Here is a 25145-nt window from a genome sequence, read left to right on the forward strand (position 1 = left end):
AACATTGTAAATCAACAATAAAAATTTAAAAAAGAAAAAAAAGTTGTTAGTGCTATTGCCCCAAAGAACAAAAAAAGCACTGGTCTGAGAAGTGAGTGGTAGGAAAGAAAGTGATTGACGAGAACTCCTGAGAAGTTTAACTGGGTAGGGATAGGAAATAAGCAAAAGTTAGTAGAGCAGTTCTTTTTTTAATATGAGAGATACGTGAATGCATTTAAATTCTTATGGAAAGAAGTTAACAGAAAAAAATTGGAAGCAGAAAAAAATGCTATGGTACAATTAAGTAGGGCAGGGTGACAGAAAGTTGAATTGCCATATGACTACTTTTTTAGATTTCTAAAGCTGAGGTTAAGGATCAAAAACAATTAGGTATTAGAGGAGTTGCCTCCTGGACATTGAGGACTACTTGGAGGATATCAGGATTTTTAATGATGAAGACTATAAGTCAGTTTCTTCAAAATTTTCAGGCAATGAGTAGAAGGTACCAATGACTAGAAAATGATGGATAAGATTATGTAGTAATTAGTGATATTTGGTCAGATGTATCATGGAAAACAAAAGATCTTAGAGTTTTCTGAGAAATACTGTATGTATCAGTGTCTATACATATGAAATATATACATATTTGAATTATATATTTATATATATTTACTATATATTTATCTCTAATATATATTTGAAATATATATACCCCTAATATTTATATTTGAAAAAAATATATTTGAAACAGGTTGTTAAAAGAATGAGGCAACTGGGCTAAGAGAAATTGAGCATTGAATCCTGATCTACTATTATTGAATTATTATTGAATCCTGCTACTACTATTTTAAAGAGACTTTCCCCTTTATATGACTCATTTTAAGGGTCAGGCACAAAATTATTTGTTTTTCTTCACTCATATTTATGGTTCATATACTGTGTGGTTCCATTGCATAATATTCTTGAAATAATGGAGGAATGGCAAACAGAAAAATGGTTTTCAGGGGTTAAGGGATTAAGGAGGGGTGGGCCTGGAAAGGAAGTAAGTGTGACTAAAAAGTGATACATGAAGGAGGCTGGTGGTGATGGAAATGTTCAGTATCTGACTATATTCAGTGTCAATATGCGGGCTGTGATATTTTACTACAGTTTTACAAGACGTTATCACTGTGGAAACTGGATAAAGCGTATGTGGAGTCTATTATTTCTGACAACTGCATGTGAATTTACAATTGTCTAAAAATAAAAAGTTTAGGTTGTCCCTCATTGCTATACTACTGCTCAAGTTAAAAATCTCATTACACACTGAATCTTACACAAACCATATTTCCCTTAAGAGTTTAGAACCTCAGGTGGTGGTCAGCTTACCTTTATCAGACCTTGTCCAAATGTTCCTGCCTGATCTCAGGTGCCACAAGAATTCTAGGGAAACACATTAGGTTTCCCACTCAGGCTGAGAAACCTTCTTCTTGCCCCGTTTGTCTGGCTGAAGGACCAAAAGTAGGGATCCCATAGAATGGGGAACGTTTGGGGAGATTGCAAAGACAAAGCTCAAAAGAGTTATCCCATAAAGTGGTGGATGAACTTCTGGGCTCAACTCTGAGTTTAGCATGTGTCACTCTTACCCTAAATAGCACACTGAAGGCTTAGGGAATTCAGTTACAGACTGGACCATTGCCCAGGTCCCAGACTGACCACTGGATGTTACATGCATGGGACAGATTCAAACAGTACAGCCAAAGGTTTTGAGAACTGAACAGACCTTGAAACTAGAGCCCACAAAAGGTGGGTTGGAATTTATGGCTTTAACCTAACTAGATCGATTGCCTGATTTAAAAAAATCAACATTATCTTTAGGGTTTAAACGAGATCCAGGATCTCATAGCACAGTAGTTAAAATATCCAAATATAAGCCAAAACTATTCAGCATATGAGGAAAATTACAACTTGCAGGAGAATAAGCAAAGTCACCAACCCTGAGATAATGTAGATGTTGAAATTATCAAAAACTTTAAAACAGTAGTTATAATTGTATTAGTTTTCTACTGTTGCTGTGACAAATTATCACAAACTTGGTGGCTTACATGATACAAATGTATTATCTTATGTTTCTTGAGGTCAAAATTCCAGAATGAACCTCACTGGGTTAAAATCAAGGTGCTGGCCATGTGCACACCCTTCTGGACACTCTACGGGAGAGTTCATCTCCTTGCCTTTTCTAGCTTCTAGAGCTCGTCTGTTTTCTCTGACTCCTCCATCTTCAAAGCCAGCAACTTTGGGCCAAGTTCTTCTCACACCACCATCTCTTTGGTTCTCCCTCTTCTGCCTCTCTTTTTTACTTTTGAGGACTCTTGTGGTTACTTTTGACCCACCTGGATAACTCAGGATAATTCAGTATTCCCTATTTTAAGGTCAGCTGATTAACAACCTTAACTGCACCTTTGATTTTAATTTCCTTTTGCCATGTAACCTAACAGATGCATAAGTTTTGTGCAATAGAAACACAGATACCTTATTCTTTTTCCTCAATAGTTAGGATTTTTTTCTCCCTCTGACTTCTATCATGATTTTTCTGTTTGTCTTTGATTTTCTGTAGTTTGAGATGATATGCTTAGGTGTAGATTTTTTAAATTATTTATCATCTGTGGTGTTTTCTGAGTTTCCTGGGTCTATGGTTTGGTGTTTGTTATTAATTTTGGATAATTCTCAGCCATTATTATTTCAAATACTTCTTCTGTTCTTTTCTCTTTTTTTTGCTTCTGATGTTTCCAGTATGTGTATGTTATACTTTTTGTATTTGTCCCATAGTTCTTAGGTGTTCTATTCCTTTTTGCCTTTGCTTTTCAGTTTAGGAAGTTTCTACTGACATACCTTCAAGCTCACTGGTTCTTTTCTTGGCTGTGTTTAGTCTGCTAACAAGTTCATCAAAGTCATTCTTTGTTTCTCTTACAGTGTTTTTTATTTCTAGCATTTCTTTTTGATTCTTTCTTAGAGTTTCCATATCTCTGCTTACATTACCTATTTGTTCCTGTATGGTGCCCACTTTTCCCATTAAAACCCTTAGCACATTAATTATAGATTTTAAAAAAATAAATTTATTTATTTATTTATTTTTGGCTGTGTCGGGTCTTTGCTTCTGTGCGAGGGCTTTCTCTAGTTGCGGCGAGTGGGGGCCACTCTTCATCGCAGTGCATGGGCCTCTCACTGTCGTGGCCTCTCTTGTTGCGGAGCACAGGCTCCAGACGTGCAGGCTCAGTAGTTGTGGCTCACGGGCCCAGTTGCCTTGTGGCATGTGGGATCTTCCCAGACCAGGGCTCGAACCCGTGTCCCCTGCATTGGCAGGCAGATTCTCAACCACTGCGCCACCAGGGAAGCCCTGTTATTTTTAATTCCTGGTCTGATAATTCCAAAGTCTCTACTATAGCTGAGTCTGGCTCTGATGTCCATATTATTGCTTCAGACTGTGTGTTTTTTTTTGTTTTTTGCATGCCTTGTAATATTTTATTGAAAGTTGGACATGATCTATTGGGCAGCTGGATTTGGGTATTTTCCTTCCCTCAGGTTGGTTAGGCTTTGGTAAACCCAAGTAATATAAGTTCTAGTGAAATAGTTTCCCTTGAGGGCAAAGCTTGTTAAGGAGAAGAGAGCATTCCGGGTGTATTTCAAGATCGTTATAGAAGAATTAAAAAGAGAGAAAACAAATAAAATGGCAGCCCTAAGTCAAAACATATCAATAAATACATTAAATATAAGTAGTCCAAACATACCAATTTAAAGACAATGACTCAGAATGGATTAAAAAAACAGTGACCCAACCATAAATTATTTATAATACACCCATTTTAAATACAAGTAGGCTAAAAGTAAAAGGATGGAAATAGATATGCCATGAAAATATCAACCAAAATAATGCTTGTATGGATTTACTAATAACAAAGTAGATTTCAGAAAAAGAAAAACTACCAGAAGTAAATAGCATCATTACATAATGATAAAAGAATAAATTCATCCTAAATTTATAAACACCATACATTTGTATACATCTGACAGCTTCAAAATATTTCAAGTAAAGCACATAAAAATGAAAGAAAAAAAGGACAAATCCAAAGTTAAGTTGTTGACTCCTACATTGCTCTCAGTAATTGATAGAACAAGTAGACAGAAAGTCAGTGTAGTGGGTCGAAAGGTGGCCCTCCCTTCCAAAAGATATGTCTGCCTGAAACCTTTGAATCTAACCTATTTAGAAAAATACTCTTTGCAGATGTAATTAAGTTAAAGATCCTGGGATGAGATCATCCTGGATTAGGGTGGACCCTAAAGCTAATGACAAGTATCTTTTTAAAAGAGGAGAAGGGAGAAGACACACAAGGGGAAGGTGATATGAAGATGATGGCAGAGATTGCAGTGATGCATCTATAGGTCAAGAATAGCAAGGATTGCTAGCATCCACCAGAAGCCAGGAGAGAGGCATGGAATATATTCTACCTCAGAGCCTCCAGAAGGAATCATCTCTGTTGACATCTTGATTTTAGAATTCTGGCCTCCATAACTGTGAGATAATAAATTTATGTTGTTTTAAGCCACCAAGTTTGTGACAATTTGTTTTGGCTTCCCTAGGAATCTAATACAGTCAGCAAAAATATAGAAGAACTAAGGAATACAATAACTGGATCTGCTTGACGTTTATATAACATTTCACCCCACAGTAGCAGAATACATGATTTTTTCAGTGCACATGAAACATTCATCAAGACAGAACACATCTAGAGGCATACAACAAAACTTAACAGAATTTAAAATAATTGAAATTACACAGAGTGTTTTTTTTTTTTTTTTTTTTTGCGGTACGCGGGCCTCTCACTGTTGTGACCTCTCCCATTGCGGAGCACAGGCTCCGGACGTGCAGGCTCAGTGGCCATGGCTCATGGGCCCAGCTGCTCTGCGGCATGTGGGATCTTCCCAGACCCCCTGCATCAGCAGGCGGACTCTCAACCACTGCACCACCAGGGAAGTCCCAAAGTGTGTTTTTTGACATAATGAAATTACACTGGAAATCAGGAACAGAACAATAATTGGTAAATCTCTCAACATTTGGAAATTAAATGACACACTTCTATATAATCAACGAATCAAATAATAAGTTTCAAGGGACACTAGAGAACATTTTGAACTAAACAAAAATGGAATATAACATTAATATTTGTTGTACACAGCTAAAGCAGTACTTAGAGTGAAATTTATAGCATTAAGTGGTTGTTCTAAAAAAGAAGAAAGGTACCAAATCAATAATCGAATTTTCCACCTTAAAGAACTATAAAAAGCAAGCAGAAAGAAGGAAATAATAAATATTGATATTACAGTAGAAATCATTAAAATTGAAAACAGAATACAATAGAGAAAATCAATAGAACAAAAGTTGGTTCTTTAAAATGATTATTAGAATTGATAAAACTTTAGCCAAACCTATAAAGAAAAAAAAAAAGAGAAGGCATAAATAACCAATATCAGAATTGACAAATGGAAGTCACAGACATTAAATGATGATATGGGAAAACCACAAAAAACTTTATGAATATAAATTTGAAAACTTAGATGAAATGGATGAATACCTTAAAGACCACAAACTACCAAAAGTCACCCAAGAATAACTAGATGCTTTGAATAGTCCTAAATCAATTAAATAAATAGAATTCATAGTTAAAACTCTTCTGAAAAAGAAGTATCTAGGCTCAGATAGTTACATGGGAAAATTCTATCAAATACTTAAAAAATAAATAACACCAATTTTACACAATCTCTTTTTCCAAAGGATAGAAGAGAAAGGAAAGCTCTCAAATTATTTTATTAGGCCAGCATTAACCTGATGCCAAAACCAAAGACAGTACAGGAAATAAAATAACAGACCAATATTCCTTATGAACATAGGTGCAAAAATTCTTAACAAAATACTAGCAAATCAAATATAGCAATATATAAGAAGAATAATATACCATGACCAACTTGGTTTTATTCCAGGAATACGATTGCTGGTTCAATGTTTTAAAAAGTCAATCAGTATAATCAACCATGTCAACAGGCTACAGAAAAAGAAATACCTGGTCATATCAATTTATACAGAAAAAATTATTTGACAAAATTCACAGTCATTTGTGACAAAACCTTTAGGAAGCTTGGAATGAAAAAGAGCTTCCTTAATTCATTAAAGGACATCCATAGCAAATATATAGCTAACATCATTCTTAATGGTGAAAGATTGAATACTTTATTCTTGAGATTGTAAAGAAGGCAAAGATGTCCCTTTTCACCACTTCTGTTTAACGTCGTACTGGAAGAGCTAGCCATTGAAGTAAGAGAAGGAAAACGAAGTAAAGCACATGTAGGTTGGAAATGAAGAGCTAAAACTGTCCCTATTTGTAGATGACATGATCGTCTACATAGAAAATCCCAAAGAACCTACAAAAACATTTCTACAAGTACTATGCAAGTTTATTAAGGTCATAGGATATAAGGTCAACATAAAATTCAATTGTATATCTATATATTGTATTTTCAGCAATGAAAAATTAGAAATAAACCATTTACAAGAAATTAAAAAGTGAAATCCTGAGATAAAATTCTAACAAAATGGGGCAGAATCTGTAGTCTGAAAACTATAAAATGCTGATGAAAAAAAATTATAGACATATAAATGGAGAGACATTGTGTTCACGGATTGGAAGACTCAATATTTAATATGTTAACTGTCTCTAAACTACAGATTTTACACAATTTGAAACAAAATCTTCACAGGAATTCTTGTTGATCTAGACAAGATGATTCTAAAATTTATACGGAAAAGCAAGGGAACTAGCATAGACAAAACAAGTTTTAAAAAGAAGAATAAAGTTGGAGGCCACACTAAAAAATTTCAAGACTTACTATAAAGCTACAATAGTTGACACAGTACAGAATTAATGAAGGGATGGATACAAAGACGAGTAAAACAGAATAGAAATTCCAGGAATGTAGCCATACAAATATGGCTACTTGATTTTTGATGAATGTAGAAAGGCAGTTCAATGGAAAAATGAAAATTTTATAATATGGTTAGAACAATCAGCCATCTGTATGGTAATAAATGAATATCAACCTAAACCTCACAGCTTATACAAAAATTAACTCAAGTGGATGAGAGATCTAAATATAAAGTCTAAACCCACAAAAGTTTTAAGGAAAACAGAAAATCTTAACAACCTGTGGTTAGATTTCTTAAGTATAAAACTAAAAATGCAACCCATAAAATTAAAAAGTGATAAATGGGACTTCATCAAAATTAAAACATTTTCCTTTGTGAAAGACACTGTTGAGAGAATGAAAAGACAAGCTACAGACTGGGAGAAAATATTTGCAAATCACACAATCAACAAAGTACTTGTATCCATAATATACAGCGAACCCTTGAATAACATGGGTTTGAACAGCACAGGGCCACTTACATGAGGATATTTTCAATAGTAAACATGACAGTACTACACGATCTGCTGTTGGTTGAATCCATGGATGTGGAACCAAGGATATGGAGGAATTGCATATACCAAGGGCTGACTATAAGTTATACTCGGATTTTGGATTGTGTGGAGGGTTTGTACCCCAGCCCCCACATTGTTCAAGGGTCAACCGTATAAGAAACTCTCAAAATTCAACAGTAAGAAAGCAAACAATTCAATTAACAATTGGGCCCAAAAACTTGAATAAATCCTTTACCAAAGAGGATATATGGCTAGCAAATAAGCAAATTAAAATATATATAATCAATATGCTTTGCCATTAAGGAAATCCAAATAAAAACTCTGACGAGCTGTCCCTAAGTACCTAGTAGAATGGCAAAAAATGCAACTAAAGAAAGCCCTGCAATATCAACTGCTGGTAAGAATGTGGAACTCCTGGAACTCTCATTGCTGGTGAGAATGCCAAAAAATATACCCACTCTGGAAAACAGTCTGGCTGTTTCTTGTAAAGTTAAAGATACACCTACTTACCATATACCCTTGTAATTCCCACTCAGGTATTTCCTGTAGAGCAGGTCTCTCAACTGTAGAACTATTGATATTTTGGTCCAATCAGTTTTTGTTGTTGGGGGCTGTCCTGTGCATTGTCAGATAATGCACCTTGACTTCTACCCACTAGATGATAGTAGCAACTCTTCAGCCTCCCCATCCCCCAACAAACTCCCACTCTGCTTTAGTTGTGACAATCAAAAATGTCCCTCAGAGATAGCCAAAAATCATATGAAAAGATGCTCAACATCATTAATTATCAGAGAAATGCAAATCAAAACTACAATGAGATATTACCTTACACTGGTCAGAATGGCCATCATCAAAACGTCTACAAACAATAAATGTTGGAGAGGCTGTAGAGAAAAGGGAACCCTCTTACACTGTTGGTGGGAATGTAAATTGGTAACAGCCACTATGGAGAACAGTATGGAGGTTCATTAAAAAACTAAACATAGGGCTTCCCTGGTGGCGCAGTGGCTGAGAGTTTGCCTGCCGATGCGGGGGACGCGGGTTCGTGCCCCGGTCCGGGAGGATCCCATATGCCGCGGAGCGGCTGAGCCCGTGGGCCATGGCCGCTGGGCCTGCGCGTCTGGAGCCTGTGCTCCGCAACGGGAGAGGCTGCAGCAGTGACAGGCCCGCGTACCGCAAACAAAACAAAACAAAACAAACTAAACATAGAGCTACCATATGGTCCAGCAATCCCACTCCTAGGCATATATCCAGAGAAAACCATAATTCGAAAAGATAAATGCACCCCAGTGTTCACTGCAGCAGTATCTACAATAGCCACGACAGGTAACCAACCTAAATGTCCATGAATGGATGAATGGATAAAGAAGATGTGGTACATATATACATTGGAATATTACTCAACCATAAAAAGAACCAAAAAATTCCACTTGCAGCAGCAAGGATGGACCTAGAAATTATCATACTAAGTGAAGTAAGTCAGATGGAAAAAGACAAATATTATATGATATATGATATAAATGAACTTGTTTACAAGACAGAAATAGACTCACAGATTTCAAAAACAAACTTACGGTGACCAAAGGGGAAATATGGAGGGGAGGGATAAATTAGGAGCTAGGGATTAACATACACACACTACCATATATAAAATAGATAACCAACAAGGACCTACTGTATAGCACAGGGATATTCTGTAATAACCTATATGGGAAAAGAATCTGTAAAAGAATGAATATATGTATATGTATGACTGAATCACTATGCTGTATGCCTGAAACTAACACAACATTGTAAATCAACTGTACTCCAATAAAATTTAAAAAAAATAAAATGAAGAAAAAAAAAACTCCCCCAGCAAAACTCTCCAAACCCAAAAATGTCCCTCAGGCATTGCCAAAGCTTCCCTTCAGGGCAAAATCATAGAGCAATGAGAACTCATATTCACACAAAACCTGTGCACGAATGTTCATAGCAGCTCTATTCATAATTGCCCCAAACTGGATACAACCCAAATGTTCTTTAGTAAGTCAACTGATAAACAAACTCGTACATCCATACAATGGAATGTTGCTCAGCAATGCAAATGAACAAACTACTGACACACAGCTATATGGACAAATCTCAAGGGCAATATGCTGATGGAAAGAAGCTGGTCTCAAAAGGTCACATAGGGACTTCCCTGGTGGCGCAGTGGTTAAGAATCCACCTGGGAATGCAGGGGACTCGGGTTCGATCCCTGGTCTGGGAAAATCCCACATGCTGTGGAGCAACTAAGCCCGTGAGCAACAACTACTGAGCCTGTGCTCTAGAACCTGCGAGCCACAGCTACTGAGGCCATGCACCACAACTACTGAAGCCTGCACTCCCTAAAGCCCACATGCCGCAACTACTGAGCCTGCGTGCCACAACTACTGAAGCCCTCGTGACTACAGCCCATGCTCCGCAACAAGAGAAGCCACTGCAATGAGAAGCCCATGCACCACAACGAAGAATAGCCCCCGCTCACCGCAACTAGAGAAAACCCGCGCACAGCAACGAAGACCCAACTGCAGCCGAAAAAAAATAGATCACATACATGATTCCATTTATGTGACATTTATGGAAAAAAGGTGAAACTATAGCTATGGAGAATAGATCAGTGGTTGCCAAAGGTTAGGGGAGGAGGGAGCATGTTATTACAAAGGGCCAGTGTTTGGGGATGATGAAACTGGTCTCTTTTCTGATTGTGACGGTGCTTACACAAATCTAGACTGTGTCGAAACTCATAGAATTGTACATTAAACAAAGTCAATTTTACTGTATTTTAGTTAAATGAAACAAAACAAAAGCAGCATATATGAGGTCTGCTCACACCAGTTCCTGTCTTACCTAAATTTGGTGAATCTAGTTAGAATCAGGATGTACTTGAAAATGAGGTGATTGGAAACAAGACAAAGGTGTAGAATCTGCCCTTGTCTCTCAACATCATGCCTTTCCATGACTCTTGCCTCTAACACTTCCTTTGTTACCCCAATGCCTTATGCAAAATACCAAGGTATGCTTGAACTAAAAAGAGAAATTGTATCCCAATTTCCAAAGAGATGATAGTTAGGGGTAGGTAAGGTTCTCATTCTGGAGTAAACAATTTTTAAAGAGCCAGTGATTTGCTATTTTTAAAAGGCACACCTGAAACTAAATAAGCTTATTCTATTATTATCTCTCAACACAAATGTCCCATGTATAAAGAACCCTACTTTAAGAGTGAGGAAATGAGGCTTCATCGAATGCATAATCACAAAAGTAGTAAATGGTGATACCAGGAATCAAAACTTACTGCTCTTTTTACGGTAGTATGTAATCACTGTATCAGGGTTGAAGGAGACGTTTTTATTTTCTAGGAATATCTCATGTCTTATTAAGCTATCTATCCTGAGTCCTCAGCAACCTCACTCTCAGAATAATACTAAGCCTGGGTTCCAGCGTCTCAGGCATGACCTCTGGCTAGTGGAGAAGATCCCCACCTCTTTAACTTCAGAGTTTGTCTCCTCAATCATTAAGCACCCAGTGTTGGGAAGTGAATCCTGAAAACAAGAATCCTAATAAAACCAAGAATAAACACACCTTAGCCCTGAGTAATCAGAGGAAAACTCCGCTCTGGAAGTCCCATGTCAAGAAGGATAAGTTACAGTTCTTCAAAATCTTCCACAATGACTTTATCATCTGTTAGCCTAGACTCTCCTTTAATTTGGTTGTTATTGGGATCTTTTTAACATAAGAACTTTAGGATATTTGTTTTTATAAAGAAATCAGGAAGCAGAATTGCATAGCTATAATTAATGAAAACCATTGTCAGAAAGAAGGAAACCAGGATGGCTGATTCTGCTTATTAGTTTGTTCCTCAGAGCTGCTCCAAGCCCTTTAAATATTTAGGTTAGACTTTTTGCTCTTTTTTTCTTTTCTTTTTGACATTAATTTCCTTCTTGACTCAAAGAATTGTTCTTGATGGAAGGTTAATGGTTCTGGACGTATGGCCACAGTTTACAGATATGTAGTAAAGCTAAAGTTTTTTTTCTGAAAGGGAAAAAATCTCAGTGCCAAGAATAGCTCTGCCTAAAAATCCTCCCCTTCTCTATCTAGTAATCTTCCTCTCATCTTTTGAGAATCAAATGTCATCAGCTGTGTGAAGCAATTCTTTTAAAAAAATTATTTGTTTATTTATTTATGGCTGTGTTGGGTCTTCATTGCTGTGCATGGGCTTTCTCTAGTTGTGGCGAGCGGGGGCTACTCTTCATTGCAGTGCATGGGCTTCTCACTGTGGTGGCTTCTCTTGTTGCAGAGCACCGGCTCTAGGCATGTGGGTTTCAGTAGTTGTGGCACATGGTCTCCGTAGTTGTGGCTCACGGGCTCTAGAGTGCAGGCTCAGTAGTTGTGGCGCATGGGCTTAGTTGCTCTGCGGCATGTGGGATCTTCCTACACCAGGGCTCAAACCCGTGTCTCCTGCACTGGCAGGCGGATTCTTAACCACTGCACCACCAGGGAAGTCCCCGTGAAGCAATTCTTTAAGGAAAAAAAAAGCTTTATTGAGATATAACTTACATAACATACTATTCATCTATTTAAAGTATATAATTCAATGATGTTGGGTACATTACATTATTAATTGTAAAAAATTGTGGTTAAATATGATATAAAACTTTAACATTTTCACCATTTTAAAGTGTATAGTACAATGGCATTAATAACATATATAATCACCACTATCTATTTCCAAAACATTTTCATTGCTCCAAATAGAAACTCTGTGACCATTAAACAATAATTCTCATTTTCCCCTCACGAAGCCATTTTTAACAGTCTGAGGCCAAGTTTGCAGCAATCTCTTTTAGATGCCCATGGAGTTCTACTTATATACCTTTCAAATTATTCACTTTTTGTAATAATAAGTTTACACATTTGTTCCTTTCACTAGATTGGTTTTTATGGGTATATAATCATATCAGCTGCAAATAATAATTGTGTACTTCCTTTCATAATTAATCAGAAATAATTAGTTAAATTAAAATTATTATTAAGATCAGTAAAGAGGGCAAAGAGTATCTTTACCATAAGAACCAGTAGAGTAGAGCTTTCTATCCACTTGATTGAATCTAGATAGACAAAAGAATGACAAAATCCAGTCATATAAAATATGAAAAACTGATTCTAAAGTTTATATGGAGAGGCAAAACCCCCAGGGTAGGCAAATCAATATTAAAGAACAGAGTCAGAGGACTGACACTACCTGACTTCAAGAATTACTATAAAGCTACAGTAATCAAGGCAGTATGATATTATTGGTGAAAGAATGATGAACAAGTCAAGGGAACAGAAAAGAGACTCCAGAAACAGACCCACATAAATAAAGTCAGCTGATGCTTGACAATGGAGCAAAGACAGCCTTTTCAATAACTGGTATTGGAACAACTGGTCACCCACCCATACAAAAACAATAAATAAATCTAGACACAGAGCTTACACCCTTTCCAAAAATTAACTAAAAATGAATCATAGACCTAAATGTAAAATGCAAAACTATAAAACTTCTAGGAGATAACAAAGGAGAAAACCTAACTGACCTTGGGTTTGGAGATGACTTTTTAGATATCATACCAAAGGCACAATCCATGAAGGAAATAATTCATAATCTGGACATCTTTAAAATTAAAAACTTGTGCTCTATGAAAGGCAAGGGAATGAGAAGAAAAGCTGCAGACAGAGAAAGTATTTGCAAAAGATACATCTGACAAAGAACTGTTATCCAAAATATACAAAGAACCCTTTTTTTCCCCTCTAGGATAATTTGGCACATTTTCATGTGAAAAAAAATTAGAAACCACTTGATACATATATAATACACACACACACATGGAAACTGAAGCATCTATCTGTAGAATCTGAAATATGAGCTTTTAGATAGGGCTGTAGCTGTAGATAGCACATCAGTTCCCACACTGAAAGATTCCCTTATTTATCTCAAAATTGCCGTGGGAAATGCTAGCTGTGCAATACTAACCATCTTCTCCTGAGGGAAGAGTTTACCATTGCTTAAACATGAAATTTATCTTTACTACACACATATCCTTTGCCAAACCCATCTGAAAAACTATTTATTTGGAAGGTTTATTTGATCAATCTACTTTGTAGCCAAAACACCTTCTAGTCCTGCAGTCAAATTTTGGAGCATATTTTCAAGCAGAACTGGATTCCATACGTTAAAAGATAAAAATGAACTAAAACTTAGTAAAACAACCCATAGTAACCACATCAAGATGAAAGTTTCACTGCTAAGCTACGTCAAAATTATACTTATGTAAAAGGCACAAAATACATATATATTAAAAATTTATGGTCAAAATAAACCAGCTAAGCTGTTTAATTTATTCCCTTCTTGTCAACCAAAGAACTTCTCTAGTGTGTAGTACAATTTAGTGGTTAAGACTACAGGTTCTGGAGCCCACCTCCCTGCTTTGAACCACACTTCCCACCACTTACTAGCTCTGCATCCCTGGCCAAGTTATTTAACTTTCTCAGGGCCTCAGTCTCACTTTCTGTAGAAGAGGGGAAGCAGTCCTACTAGTTTCATAGGGTTGTTGTGAGGATAAATTAGAAAATACAATTAAAATGGTTAGAACAGCATCAATGCACAGAAAACATTTGCTAATCATTATTGTTAATAATACTGTAATTTTTCATTTTATTTCCCAATTTCCATCTAAGTCTTCCAACTTAAAATATAAAAAATTGTTGTTAAGGGGAGATTGGGTGTATCTTGCTTTTGTCTCCACATGTCTCCACAGCTAACACAATACAGGGTGCATAGCATGGATTCACTACATATTTTATGGAAGAAGAAAGGGAGGGAAGGAAAAAAAGAGAAATGAAGGAGGGAGGGAGCAAAGGAGGGAAAAAAGAGGAGGGGAAGGGAGGGGAAAGGAGAAGAAAGGAGAGGAGAGAAAATAAAGGAGTAAAACTGAAAATGTATAGTCAGGAGTAGAAAACCAATAGTAATATGGCATGAGTTCATGTTTGGTAGTAGAACTCTCTTAATAATTTCACAGGTAACTTGATTGTTCTTTATCTAAATCTACTTACTTAATACTTTTGATATATATGTATGATCACAACTGTTTGAATACATTACAAGTGTGCTTTCTGGTTAACTTTCCAAATATTTTAAAGCATTTAGTTCATTTGGTTTATACACACACATTGAAAGGTATGAGGAAAAACACAGAATGAAGCATAAATTCATGTACACAGGCTAATTCAAAGTTAAGCTTTTAGACTTGTTTACCCTAAAACCCACTTCCGGCTTTCCGACCAATACAGAGGTGCCTGAAGGCTGGTTGGATTGGTGAGGACTGAGGCAGCTTCTGGCATTTCTGAGCAGCTCTAGTCAGTACAAGATTGCTCCAGTAGTCTTCAGTTACATGGACAGTCTGCTGTGGCAAACAGATGTCTCACTATTGGATCCTCCAACCTGGCTCAGTGACCATATTATTGGGTTTGCCTTTGAGTACTTTGCCAACAGTCAGTTTCATGACTCCTCTGACAAGGTCTGCTTTATCAGTCCTGAAGTCAACCAGTTCATTAAGTGCACAGGCAACCCAGTTATTTAAAAAAAAAATTCATAGGTAGATATTAACCAAACCATTAGGTGTTTAATTTGTTAATTTAAATATGCTATGATCTTAACAAGAAGTAACAAAATTGTTATTCTATTTAAGAGAAAAAAATTTTTTGGAAGCAATTATTTACCAGATAGTGAAATTATGATCATACATGATAATAAAAAAGGATGACAATAATGTAATAAAATGTAAAAATAAATTCAAAACATGTAATTATCCTGCTAATTTAACTAAATCTAATTAGAATGAATTTGGGTAGTCTAAGTGATCTAGTTTGGCTGACCAGATTTTTCCTTAATAAAATAGTCGATTTCTCTCTTCACTTTGTACCTGATAAACTTAGTACAAATGTACTTGTTTATAATTTGAAGTGATGTATTTTCATGATTTTCCAGTAATGCTAATTCCTATAGAACAAATATTTTCTCAAAATATTTCTCCAATATTTTCTCAAAATTGATGGTGTATTTTTATCCACTAAATAAACATTTTCTTGTTTAAAAAAATAGAATTGAATACTTAGATAATGAAATTTTGGAGAACCGTCTAAGATTAGAAGCAATAGAATTATGTCACAAAGGAATTTTTCAGTGGTTTAACTATAAATTTAAATACTTTTAAAAATGTCAAGATATGAACTGATAAAATATTTTCTGCAAAATTGAGAGACTAAATGTTAAGATGTTTGTTATATAAAGAATTGATGTCAACCGAGAAATTTAAAAAACATTGAAATCAAAATTAAAAAATCAACAAAGGAAATACACCATATTGAAGAGAAGAGATATATTAGTAAAACCAGTGTTTGAGGGAAAATAAAGTTGAAACACACTAGTATAAAATAAATGTAATTTAAAACAATAGTATGTCTCCATTTTCACCTGTCACATTTGCAAATAATTTATTTTATTTTTTAACATCTTTATTGGAGTATAATTGCTTTACAATGGTGTGTCAGTTTCTGCTTTATAACAAAGTGAATCAGCTATACATATATATATATATATCCCCATATCTCCTCCCTCTTGCATCTCCCTCCCACCCTCCCTATCCCACCCCTCTAGGTGGTCACAAAGCACCAAGCTGATCTCCCTCAGTTATGTGACTGCTTCCCACTAGCTATCTATTTTACATTTGGTAATGTATATATGTCAATGATACTCACTTTGTCCCAGCTTACCCTTCCCTGTCCCCGTGTCCTCAAGTCCATTCTCTACGACTGTTTCTTTATTCCTGTCCTGCCCTTGCAAATAGTTTTAATGACAATGTTTTATAATTTAACCACCAGTATTTAAAGTGATGAATTTTGTAAGGGAGACTTAATTGAGATATCCAACTCCTTTCTCTTGGTGAGCAGACAGCTATCCAAACTCCTCAGTCAGAAAATGGATTTTGTATGACTCTTTTATTCAGGCAACAATCCAATTATTAGAATATGATATATGTGATGTTATATAATTGTTTTGGCATAACGAAATATCTTGTTCCAGAAAAATCTTTGACTATAGTTGTGACAGGGGAAATAAGACACCTGGGCTTCAAGCCTTTCTGTATAAATATTAAACAGCAGTCGACTTAAAAAGCAAAACAAAGCCAAACACAAACAAGCTAATTAAGAAACAAACAGGGGTGGTTTCCAGACCCAGCTTCACCTATGTCATTTTAAGCCATGGCTAAATGTACTTCCATGGAGCTTGAGAGATTCCTGGGAACTGAACAGACTTAAATTGGTAGTAATATTTCCTCCAATTACCTCATTGTCCAGGTGAATTCATGGCATTCATTGTCAGCTAAACAAACTTTGGATATGACTAAATATGTCTCTCAGTACTCTTGTTAAGGAGCATTATACATAACTCTTACACTTTGCTGCAATGATAAAAGAGACACTGGTGTGGCATGACAGCTAGTCTTACATATTGCTGGTGGCAATATAAACTCTTGAGAATACAATTGACAGTCAAGAAGAATAAAAATGTTTATATTTTTACTTTGGTTGATTGATAACTTAATTCAATAATATATGATCTGGTACTTCCATCCCTAGGAATCCATCCTAAGGAAGTAATCCATCATAAGGAAGTAATCCTGTACATGAAAAGTTGGAAAATATCCAAATGTGATGTAAAATGGAGATGAATAGCTATAATCCAATTGTCCAATATCATTGGCCACACAACCCATTTTACATCCTCTTGATGGAGTATCATGTAATCATTAAAAATGATCATGAAACGTATGTAACAATATTAAAACGTTTATAAACCATGGTATTATCTGCAAAAAAGTATTAGAACTATATTTTTAGTGTGATTACAACTAGATAAAATATATGTATAGAAGGAAAAAGAAAGGGCATAATAATTAAAAAATACTATAAAGATAGCAAAGCTTATGTAGGACCATATTTTTTAAAATATGCTGTTTTCCATATTGTCTATAATATGGCTATATGATTTGCATAAAGAAAAATAGGCCAGATAGGGAGATGGTGAAGGGAAACACAAAAATCCAATCATTAAATAGTATATAATTATTCTATATATTTAATTTTTAAGCCAATGACTTCTAGAAGAAATCATCAGCTGGCAGCACAGGAAGTCACATTTCATGGAAATTAATCCTGTGATTCCAAAACTGAAAACTGGTTAGAATCCATTTTTGATATGTGATTGCATCTACTGAAATGTATGTAAACTAAACCATAATAATTTATGTTGAAAAACAAGCCATATTATTTGCTGATAATATAACCCTTTTCTCTTAGTACTTCAGTTCTTGTTCAGCTTGAGAAACCCTATCTCTCTGAATCATTGGAACACCTTCAGAAAGTCCTTCTACCCAGAAGCACCACTGGATCCAGAATTTTCACCAACAGAGACTGAGCTGAGAATAAAGGGGATCATGGAGAAGCTAGACCAGCTGATCCCACCCAGACCCTTCTCCCACGTGAGCTCCACCACCAGCGCCACACACAGTAAAGCCACCCTCCTCAGCCCTCAAGACACATACTGCAGGGGGGATCAGCTAGACGTCCTGCTGGAGGTGAGGGACCACTTGGGACGCAGGAAGGAATATGGCGGGGATTTCCTGAGGGCCAGGATGTCCTCCCCAGCCCTGAAGGCAGGCGCTTCGGGAAAGGTGACAGACTTCAACAATGGCACCTACCTTGTCAGCTTCACCCTGTTCTGGGAGGACCGGGTGTCTCTGTCTGTCCTGCTCATCCTCCCCAGTGAAGGGGTGTTGGCTCTCTGGAGGGCAAGGAACCAAGGCTATGACAGGGTGATCTTCACAGGCCAGTTTGCCAATGGCACCTCCCATGTCAATACTGATTGCGCCCTGGTTTTAAATTCAAGTGCTGAACTGTGTGAGAACCTGCACTATCGCGACCAGGAAGCCTTCTACTGCGTGAAGCCTCCACGTGTTCACTGTGAGGCACTGACCCACGTGACCACCAGGAATGCAAATATTTCCTATCTTAGAGAGAAAGAATGGATCATTTTCCGCAGGTAAATGGGCCTTCAAACACAATCATCAATACAAAGAGGGAGACTCAGTTTCAGAACAACACTGCCTAATAACTTTTCTTAATCAAGCTCCCTTATGTTGACTAGTTTATAATCAGAGATTCAGTGCAGATAGTAATATATTCACAGGGTCCCATACAGGTCACCTCTACAACTGTGGTTTTATTCATCCTGAACTATTTGCTAAAAGGAGTACAACCAATGAAGCAATTCATGTAGGTCTATAGTTCTCCAGAGTTTGTAATACTTCCAGATAGGAATTTTCTGGAGACCAGTATTTTCTATAATGTGTTCCATGGAATACCAATCCTATAGAGTGTTAATGGATGCTATGCAAAAACAAAAAAAAAAGAACAACAACAACAAAATAAAACAAACAACAAACCCAAGGGGAAGAAATGCTATCATTATTTAGTCTACCTCACCCTTTACATCAAATGAATCACCAAATCCTGTGAATTGTACCTCCCAAGTATCTCCTGAACCAAGCCATTTCACTCTATTGCTGTTGCCTCTATCCTTGTATAAACTATCATTCTACCTCAATTAGGTTATTACAACAATCTCCAGAAATGTTTACTTTCTCACAGCCTTGTTTCCTTCCTACCCACTCCACACCCAGACTAATGTTTACTTTTACTTGCTCAAAACACTTAATATGATCCCATTGCTCTAAGGATGAAATCCAAACCCTTTAATATGTTTACAAGGACTTACCTAGCTCTGAAGTCCCTTATCTCACCTTTCTGCTGCCTTGCTCTCTGTCAGTCAAATTGAACTCCTTTAATTTCACAAACGGACTGTGGTGTCTCTCAGCTCTGGCATTTCACAAGCCTTCATCTAAACATCATTTCCTCTATGTTTGGGTAAAATGCTAGTCTCATACTCTTCCACTGCATTCTATTCTTCCCCAATCATAATACTCATTACACTATTAAATTTCAGATATATATTTTATACCCTCTGTTAAATTGTAAGCTCTGTGAGGCAATAACTGTAACTATTTTTTCACCATTCATTCAATTTATAAATAGCACATTCTATATTCCAGACACAGCTCTAGGTGTTGAGAATTTAACATTGTAGTTGGGTAGAAAGACAACAAACCAATAAACAAATAGATTTGTAATATAAAGTCATCAGAATAAGAGATCTGAATGTGATGGTGAATGCTATTTTAAAAGCGTGGTCAGGTAAGACCTGTCTTGAGCACCAATCTGAGGATGGGTCACTTGAACAGTAACCTGAATGAAGTGAAGAAGAGAGCCTTGTGAATTATGGGGGGAACACTATTTCAGGAAGAGGAATAGAACCTGAAGCAATGGCATGCTAGAATGTTCCAGGAACCATGAGGAGGACCAGGGAGGCTGGAATGCAATAAGAGAGGGAGAAAGGACGTCAGGCGAGTAGGCAGAGCCTTAGAGTATCCCTTAACTTTAGTCTCTATTCCTTCAAGTGAGATGGAACACAAAACATTTCCCAGAATTACTTGACTGTGGACCACTTATTTATTTATGTATTTATTGGCTGCACCGCGCGGCATGCAGGATCTTAGTTCCCCAACCAGGGATCAAACCTGTGTTCCCTGCATTGGGAGCACAGAGTCCTAACCACTAGACTGCCATGGAAGTCCTGGACCACCTATTTAATGGATCATTTTCAGGGATTGTGATTCCATAGTTTGGTAAATGCTGCTGTAGAAAGGTCTTGGTTTTCGAGAAGAGCAAGTTGGATATCACAATATCCTGGAAATTCAAGTTCAAATGCAATTCAAACATTATGATGACACAAGGGGAGGGGGTAGGATACAAGAGACCTTACCTGGCTACAGGATTTCCTTTCCACTCCTAGGTCACCTTTACTTCTTTTTGTTTTCTTGGTCAAGCTGTGAAAAAATCCATTTATCCTATGGCTCAGCCAAAAGAGGCTGGACTTTTTCAAATAAATATTTTACTGAAAACTAAAGGAGACATAATCATGGAGACATAAAGGCCTAAATAATTGCAAAGACAGAGACCTCCCTGTCTTGAAGGTCTGAGAACCATGTCTTAACTCTATGGGCAGAGACTACCTGTGCTGATTCCATATTCCTTGCTGGCCACATCTGCTCCCTCTTGCGATGGTCCTCCTTGCAGCTTGGGTTGGAGGAGCTCTCCTTGCACACTCTCCTGGCTGCTCTCAGGAAATGCCAAGTCCCTGGTCTGGCAGATCTGCAGATCTGTATTTTGGGTCTAATCATGCTTCTCAAGTGAGCTATGTTCATGACAATAATCTGCCTGACCCCATTTTACTTCCCCAAAGACACATTTACTTCCTGGATCCCCTGCTCTATTCAAACCATCTATTCTCCCCCGCCTCCATCCCCCCTGCCCGCCCCCCACCCCCAATGCATGGAAGTAGATATCTCAGTCTTCTCAAAGGTGATTTAGTGCCCACACAAGGAACAGTTGGCTTCTGGTGATTCTGGATCCAAGAACTATCACTAAGCTCTCGTGCCCCTTCTTAGGCCCACGCCAGGTTCTGTGGCATCTTTCTTTCCCACAAGTCCAGGGACTAAGCCTGTTTCTCTTTCATTTGTCACAAAGTAAATACACTTTCCTACCAGGGTTCTCTCTCCCAACCCTAGCTGCAGAATCAGATGCTACCTCCTCAGATACTCACTTCTTCAAAGTTAAAAAAGTCTTTTTTCTTCTTAATTTAAGAGTTTTATTGAAAATCATGATGGGAAAATAAACAAGGGGCATCACATGAGAACATATCACACAGGCAACAAGTTGTTGACAATTCTTTCCGTTTCTGTTATGTTTCTAATACTATGGACCCCTTCTGAAATGTGATACACAAGCACACTCAATACTAAGACAAGACACATTGAAATGAATGCCTTCATACGATGAGTACATATTTTTTATTATTTTTTTAGGGGTTTTTTTTGTGTTTTTGCGGTACGCGGGCCTCTCACTCTTGTGGCCTCTCCTGTTGCAGAGCACAGGCTCCAGATGCGCAGGCTCAGCGGCCATGGCTCACGGGCCCAGCCGCTCCGCAGCATGTGTGATCTTCCCGGACCAGGGCACGAACCTGTGACCCCTGCAACGGCGGGCGGACTCTCAACCACTGTGCCACCAGGGAAGCCCCATGAGTACATATTTTTAATCCTAATTTTAAGGTCCCATCAAAGTTTGGCTTTGGTAACAAAATTTACGAGGTAGCTGGCTATTGGTCTCTTTTGTCAACTTCAACCTTACCTGGAACGGATGTAGAAGAATCAGTGTTTCAAGTTTTAAAGTTCAAGTTTTCCACTGAGACAAATTTTAATTTGTGCCAAATAGAGGTCTGATAGGCGCCTCAGTAAGATACTCTGGAGCGACTATGGTTGGCCAGAGTAGGTAGCGTCTAGTAAGTGGCAGAGTCAGAACTGGAATACCTCTATCCCCTATTCCAAAGTCGGTAGGCTATAGCACAGTCTCTCATGACTCCATCGCTCTATGCAGCCATCACTGTCCAGATACCCCAGCCTCTCTGCTCTCCAGCCCTCAGATGCCCTTGATAAAGAAAATATTTTTCACTTGACCTAAAAAAATCCTTTCCTGTGATTCCAGCAATCCCTCTCAATTTTTGAAAATGTGTCCTTTGTCCCTCCTGGAGATCTCTGTGGCTCTGGGCCTGGAAGTCCTTCTTTCCCCCAGATGGATTTCATTCTGATGAAATGAATTTGATTGATCAGTAAAGTGACCATCTTAATTGGTAAGACCTATACCTTGAGGTGAAACTCACTGTGCCAGGGCCTTGAAATATTATAGTGAATAAAATTTGACCTACTTATTCACTATAATATTTCAAGGCCCTGGCACAGTGAGCTCTCAAGGAGATAACAGAGAACAGAAAATAGACTCCTGGGGGGATTTGTGAAGGAGAGTGCAGGGAGGAGAGGCTGGAGAAGTAGATACTCGTAGGAAGTGTTATGCCAGTTGAGGACCTTGGTCCTTATCCTGCAGGTTGATGATGGAAAGTCATGGAAAGATTTGGTGTAGGGGAATAAAACAGGCAGCACAGAGGATGTATTTAGGTGGGATAACCCAAAGGGGCAGAAAGACAATATTATAACAATCTAGGACATAGTTCTCAAAGTAATGTCCTTGTATCAGCAGCCTCAGCATCACTTGAGAGTTTGTTGGAAACCCAAATTTGTGGACCCCGCCCCAGAACTAATTTTTTCTAGCTTTATTGAGGTATGATTGATAAATAAAAATTGTATATATTGAGCGTGTACAGCATGCTGTTTTGATACACATATACGTTGTAGAACAATTACTAAAATCAAGCTGATTAACATATCCATCACCTCACATAATTTGCGTTTTTGTGTGTGTGGTGAGAACTCTTAATATCTACTTTCTTAGCAGATTTCAAGTATACAATACATTATTATTAACTATACCCACCATGCTGTATGTTAGATGCCCAGAACTTGGTCATCTTCTAACTGAAAGTTTGTACCCTTTAACCAACATCTCCCCACTTCCCCAACCCTCAACTCTTGGCAACCACCATTCTACTCTCCGTTTCTACTCTCTGAGTTCAGATTTTGTAAATTCCACATAAAAGTGAGAGCATGCAGTATTTGTTTTTCTATATCTGGCTTATTTCATTTAGCAAAATGTCCTCCAAGGTCATCCATATTGTTGCAAATGGCAGAACTTTCTTTCTTAAGGCTATTGTACACATAAACCATATTTTTCTCTACCCATTTATCCATTGATAGACACTTAGGTTGTTCCCATATCATGGCTATTGCGAATAATGCTGCTATGACCATGGAAGTACAGAGATCTCTTCAAGTGCCCAGAACTATTGAATCAGAAGCTCTGAAGATGAAACCCAGAAATCTGAGTCGTAACAAGCACTCTAGATGATTTTGATGCACGGTCGAGTTAGACAAGTACCTGCCTAGGAAAATGTCCATGAAGGACTGAATTACTACGAGTGGTAAATGTGGAAAGGGTGGCTTGTGGTAGAAAATCATTTGGAAGGTAAAATCAAAGAGATATATATTTGATTAATTGCACAAAGAAGGTGAGTGACTCTCTGGATCTCCATCAGTAGGAGAACAGTTTTATAGAATCTTGGCCCGTCTATTTCCTGCAAAATATCTAAAATATATCAAAATAAAGAAAAAAGTATTTGTAGAGAGTTGAGAGTGGTTTGATCCCTCTAAGTCCCCCATGATTCATTCTTACTTTAACGTCTGGACAGCTATCAGGCTATTTTACTTTCCCATTTCTTGAAGTTCCAACATGGGGCTTGAAATAATGAAGGACTTTACCTCCATCGAGGTCTTGCCATGTAACAAGTCTATTGTGTTCATAATTTATCCATTTAAAGGACATTCTTACTTTAAGAGATATTTCTTGAACATTAACCATTTCAATCTTTCATTTCCTGGAATAAATAATATTAATCATCTTGGGTTTTGCAGAAGGGGTTTTATTCTTGGAAATATTTTCATATCAATTTAAACCAATTTTCATCTTGAGTCAGATATAAAAGGCTAGGTAACCCTTCATTTCAGCTGCCTTCTCTCAAAATGTACAGGTTATTTGTACTTGTATTTCAATTTGGGATTTGTTCCTGAAAAGCCAATAATTGGATACTGGTGAAAATGTCTCAAATGAACTACAGAGCTAGAAAATCTCTCTTTCAGCCAAACCATCTCAGTTAAAGTTCTATGAACTAGCAATTCCTGTGAATATTTTAAATTTTATCACATAAACTTCAGTGGTCAATACAAAGCTATCTCACTTATCAAAGTGATGTTTCTGCTATCCTGAAAGTAAAGTCAACTTCAGAAAAGCAAATTACTTCTGTTTTAACAGTCAATGGGGTATGCATTTATCCATTGCCCTTTTCTCATATATTTAGCACATGTTTATTGAGGACCTACTATAGGCAAAGAACTTTGCTAAATCCTGTGGAGATATAAATGGATCAGGAACCCAGACCTAAAGCTCACAGTCTATGGGAAAGACAGATCCCTTCTCTGCCATGGCAACCATTGTCCATACCCAACATTTACACCAAAGAAAGTTCTTTGACCCTTGAAGCCACTTGAGTCCTCTTAACACCCCTGTGGTTTCTCTCTTGCCTGGACAGTAATTTCTAGTAAAGTCAGACAGTTTCTTATAAGACAGTGCCAGACTTATTTTAGGAGCCATTTATAAACCTGATATAATTCAATATGGATAAACTTAAGTCCCTAAACATATACCCCAAATCTGAACAATGTAGGTAGATGACAAAAAGATGTGTTTTTTAAGTGGCAAAATAAAAAATGGCCTGAGCCACACATGGATGGAAAGCTTGATATGAGTCAGTGAATTCAGCTTAGGCCACTTCAAAGTGGAATATTCAGAATAAGCAGATAATGTTTCTCTTTTTCTGCACTAATCAGACCACACAGAATATTAAGTTCAGTTCTGGGC

General features: G+C 37.3%; 1 protein-coding gene across 1 annotated transcript in view; it reads left to right on the plus strand.

Moving 5' to 3' along the window:
- LOC132526550 (NXPE family member 2-like) overlaps positions 1-25145 on the plus strand; it is a 58145-nt gene that overhangs the window by 31329 nt on the left and 1671 nt on the right. The window contains 2 exon segments of the mRNA XM_060160890.1: positions 17915-18648; positions 23954-24023. Coding sequence (XP_060016873.1) covers positions 17915-18648; positions 23954-24023 — 804 coding nt within the window.

Source organism: Lagenorhynchus albirostris, chromosome 9 (assembly GCF_949774975.1).
Source record: "Lagenorhynchus albirostris chromosome 9, mLagAlb1.1, whole genome shotgun sequence".
Taxonomy (NCBI): domain Eukaryota; kingdom Metazoa; phylum Chordata; class Mammalia; order Artiodactyla; family Delphinidae; genus Lagenorhynchus; species Lagenorhynchus albirostris.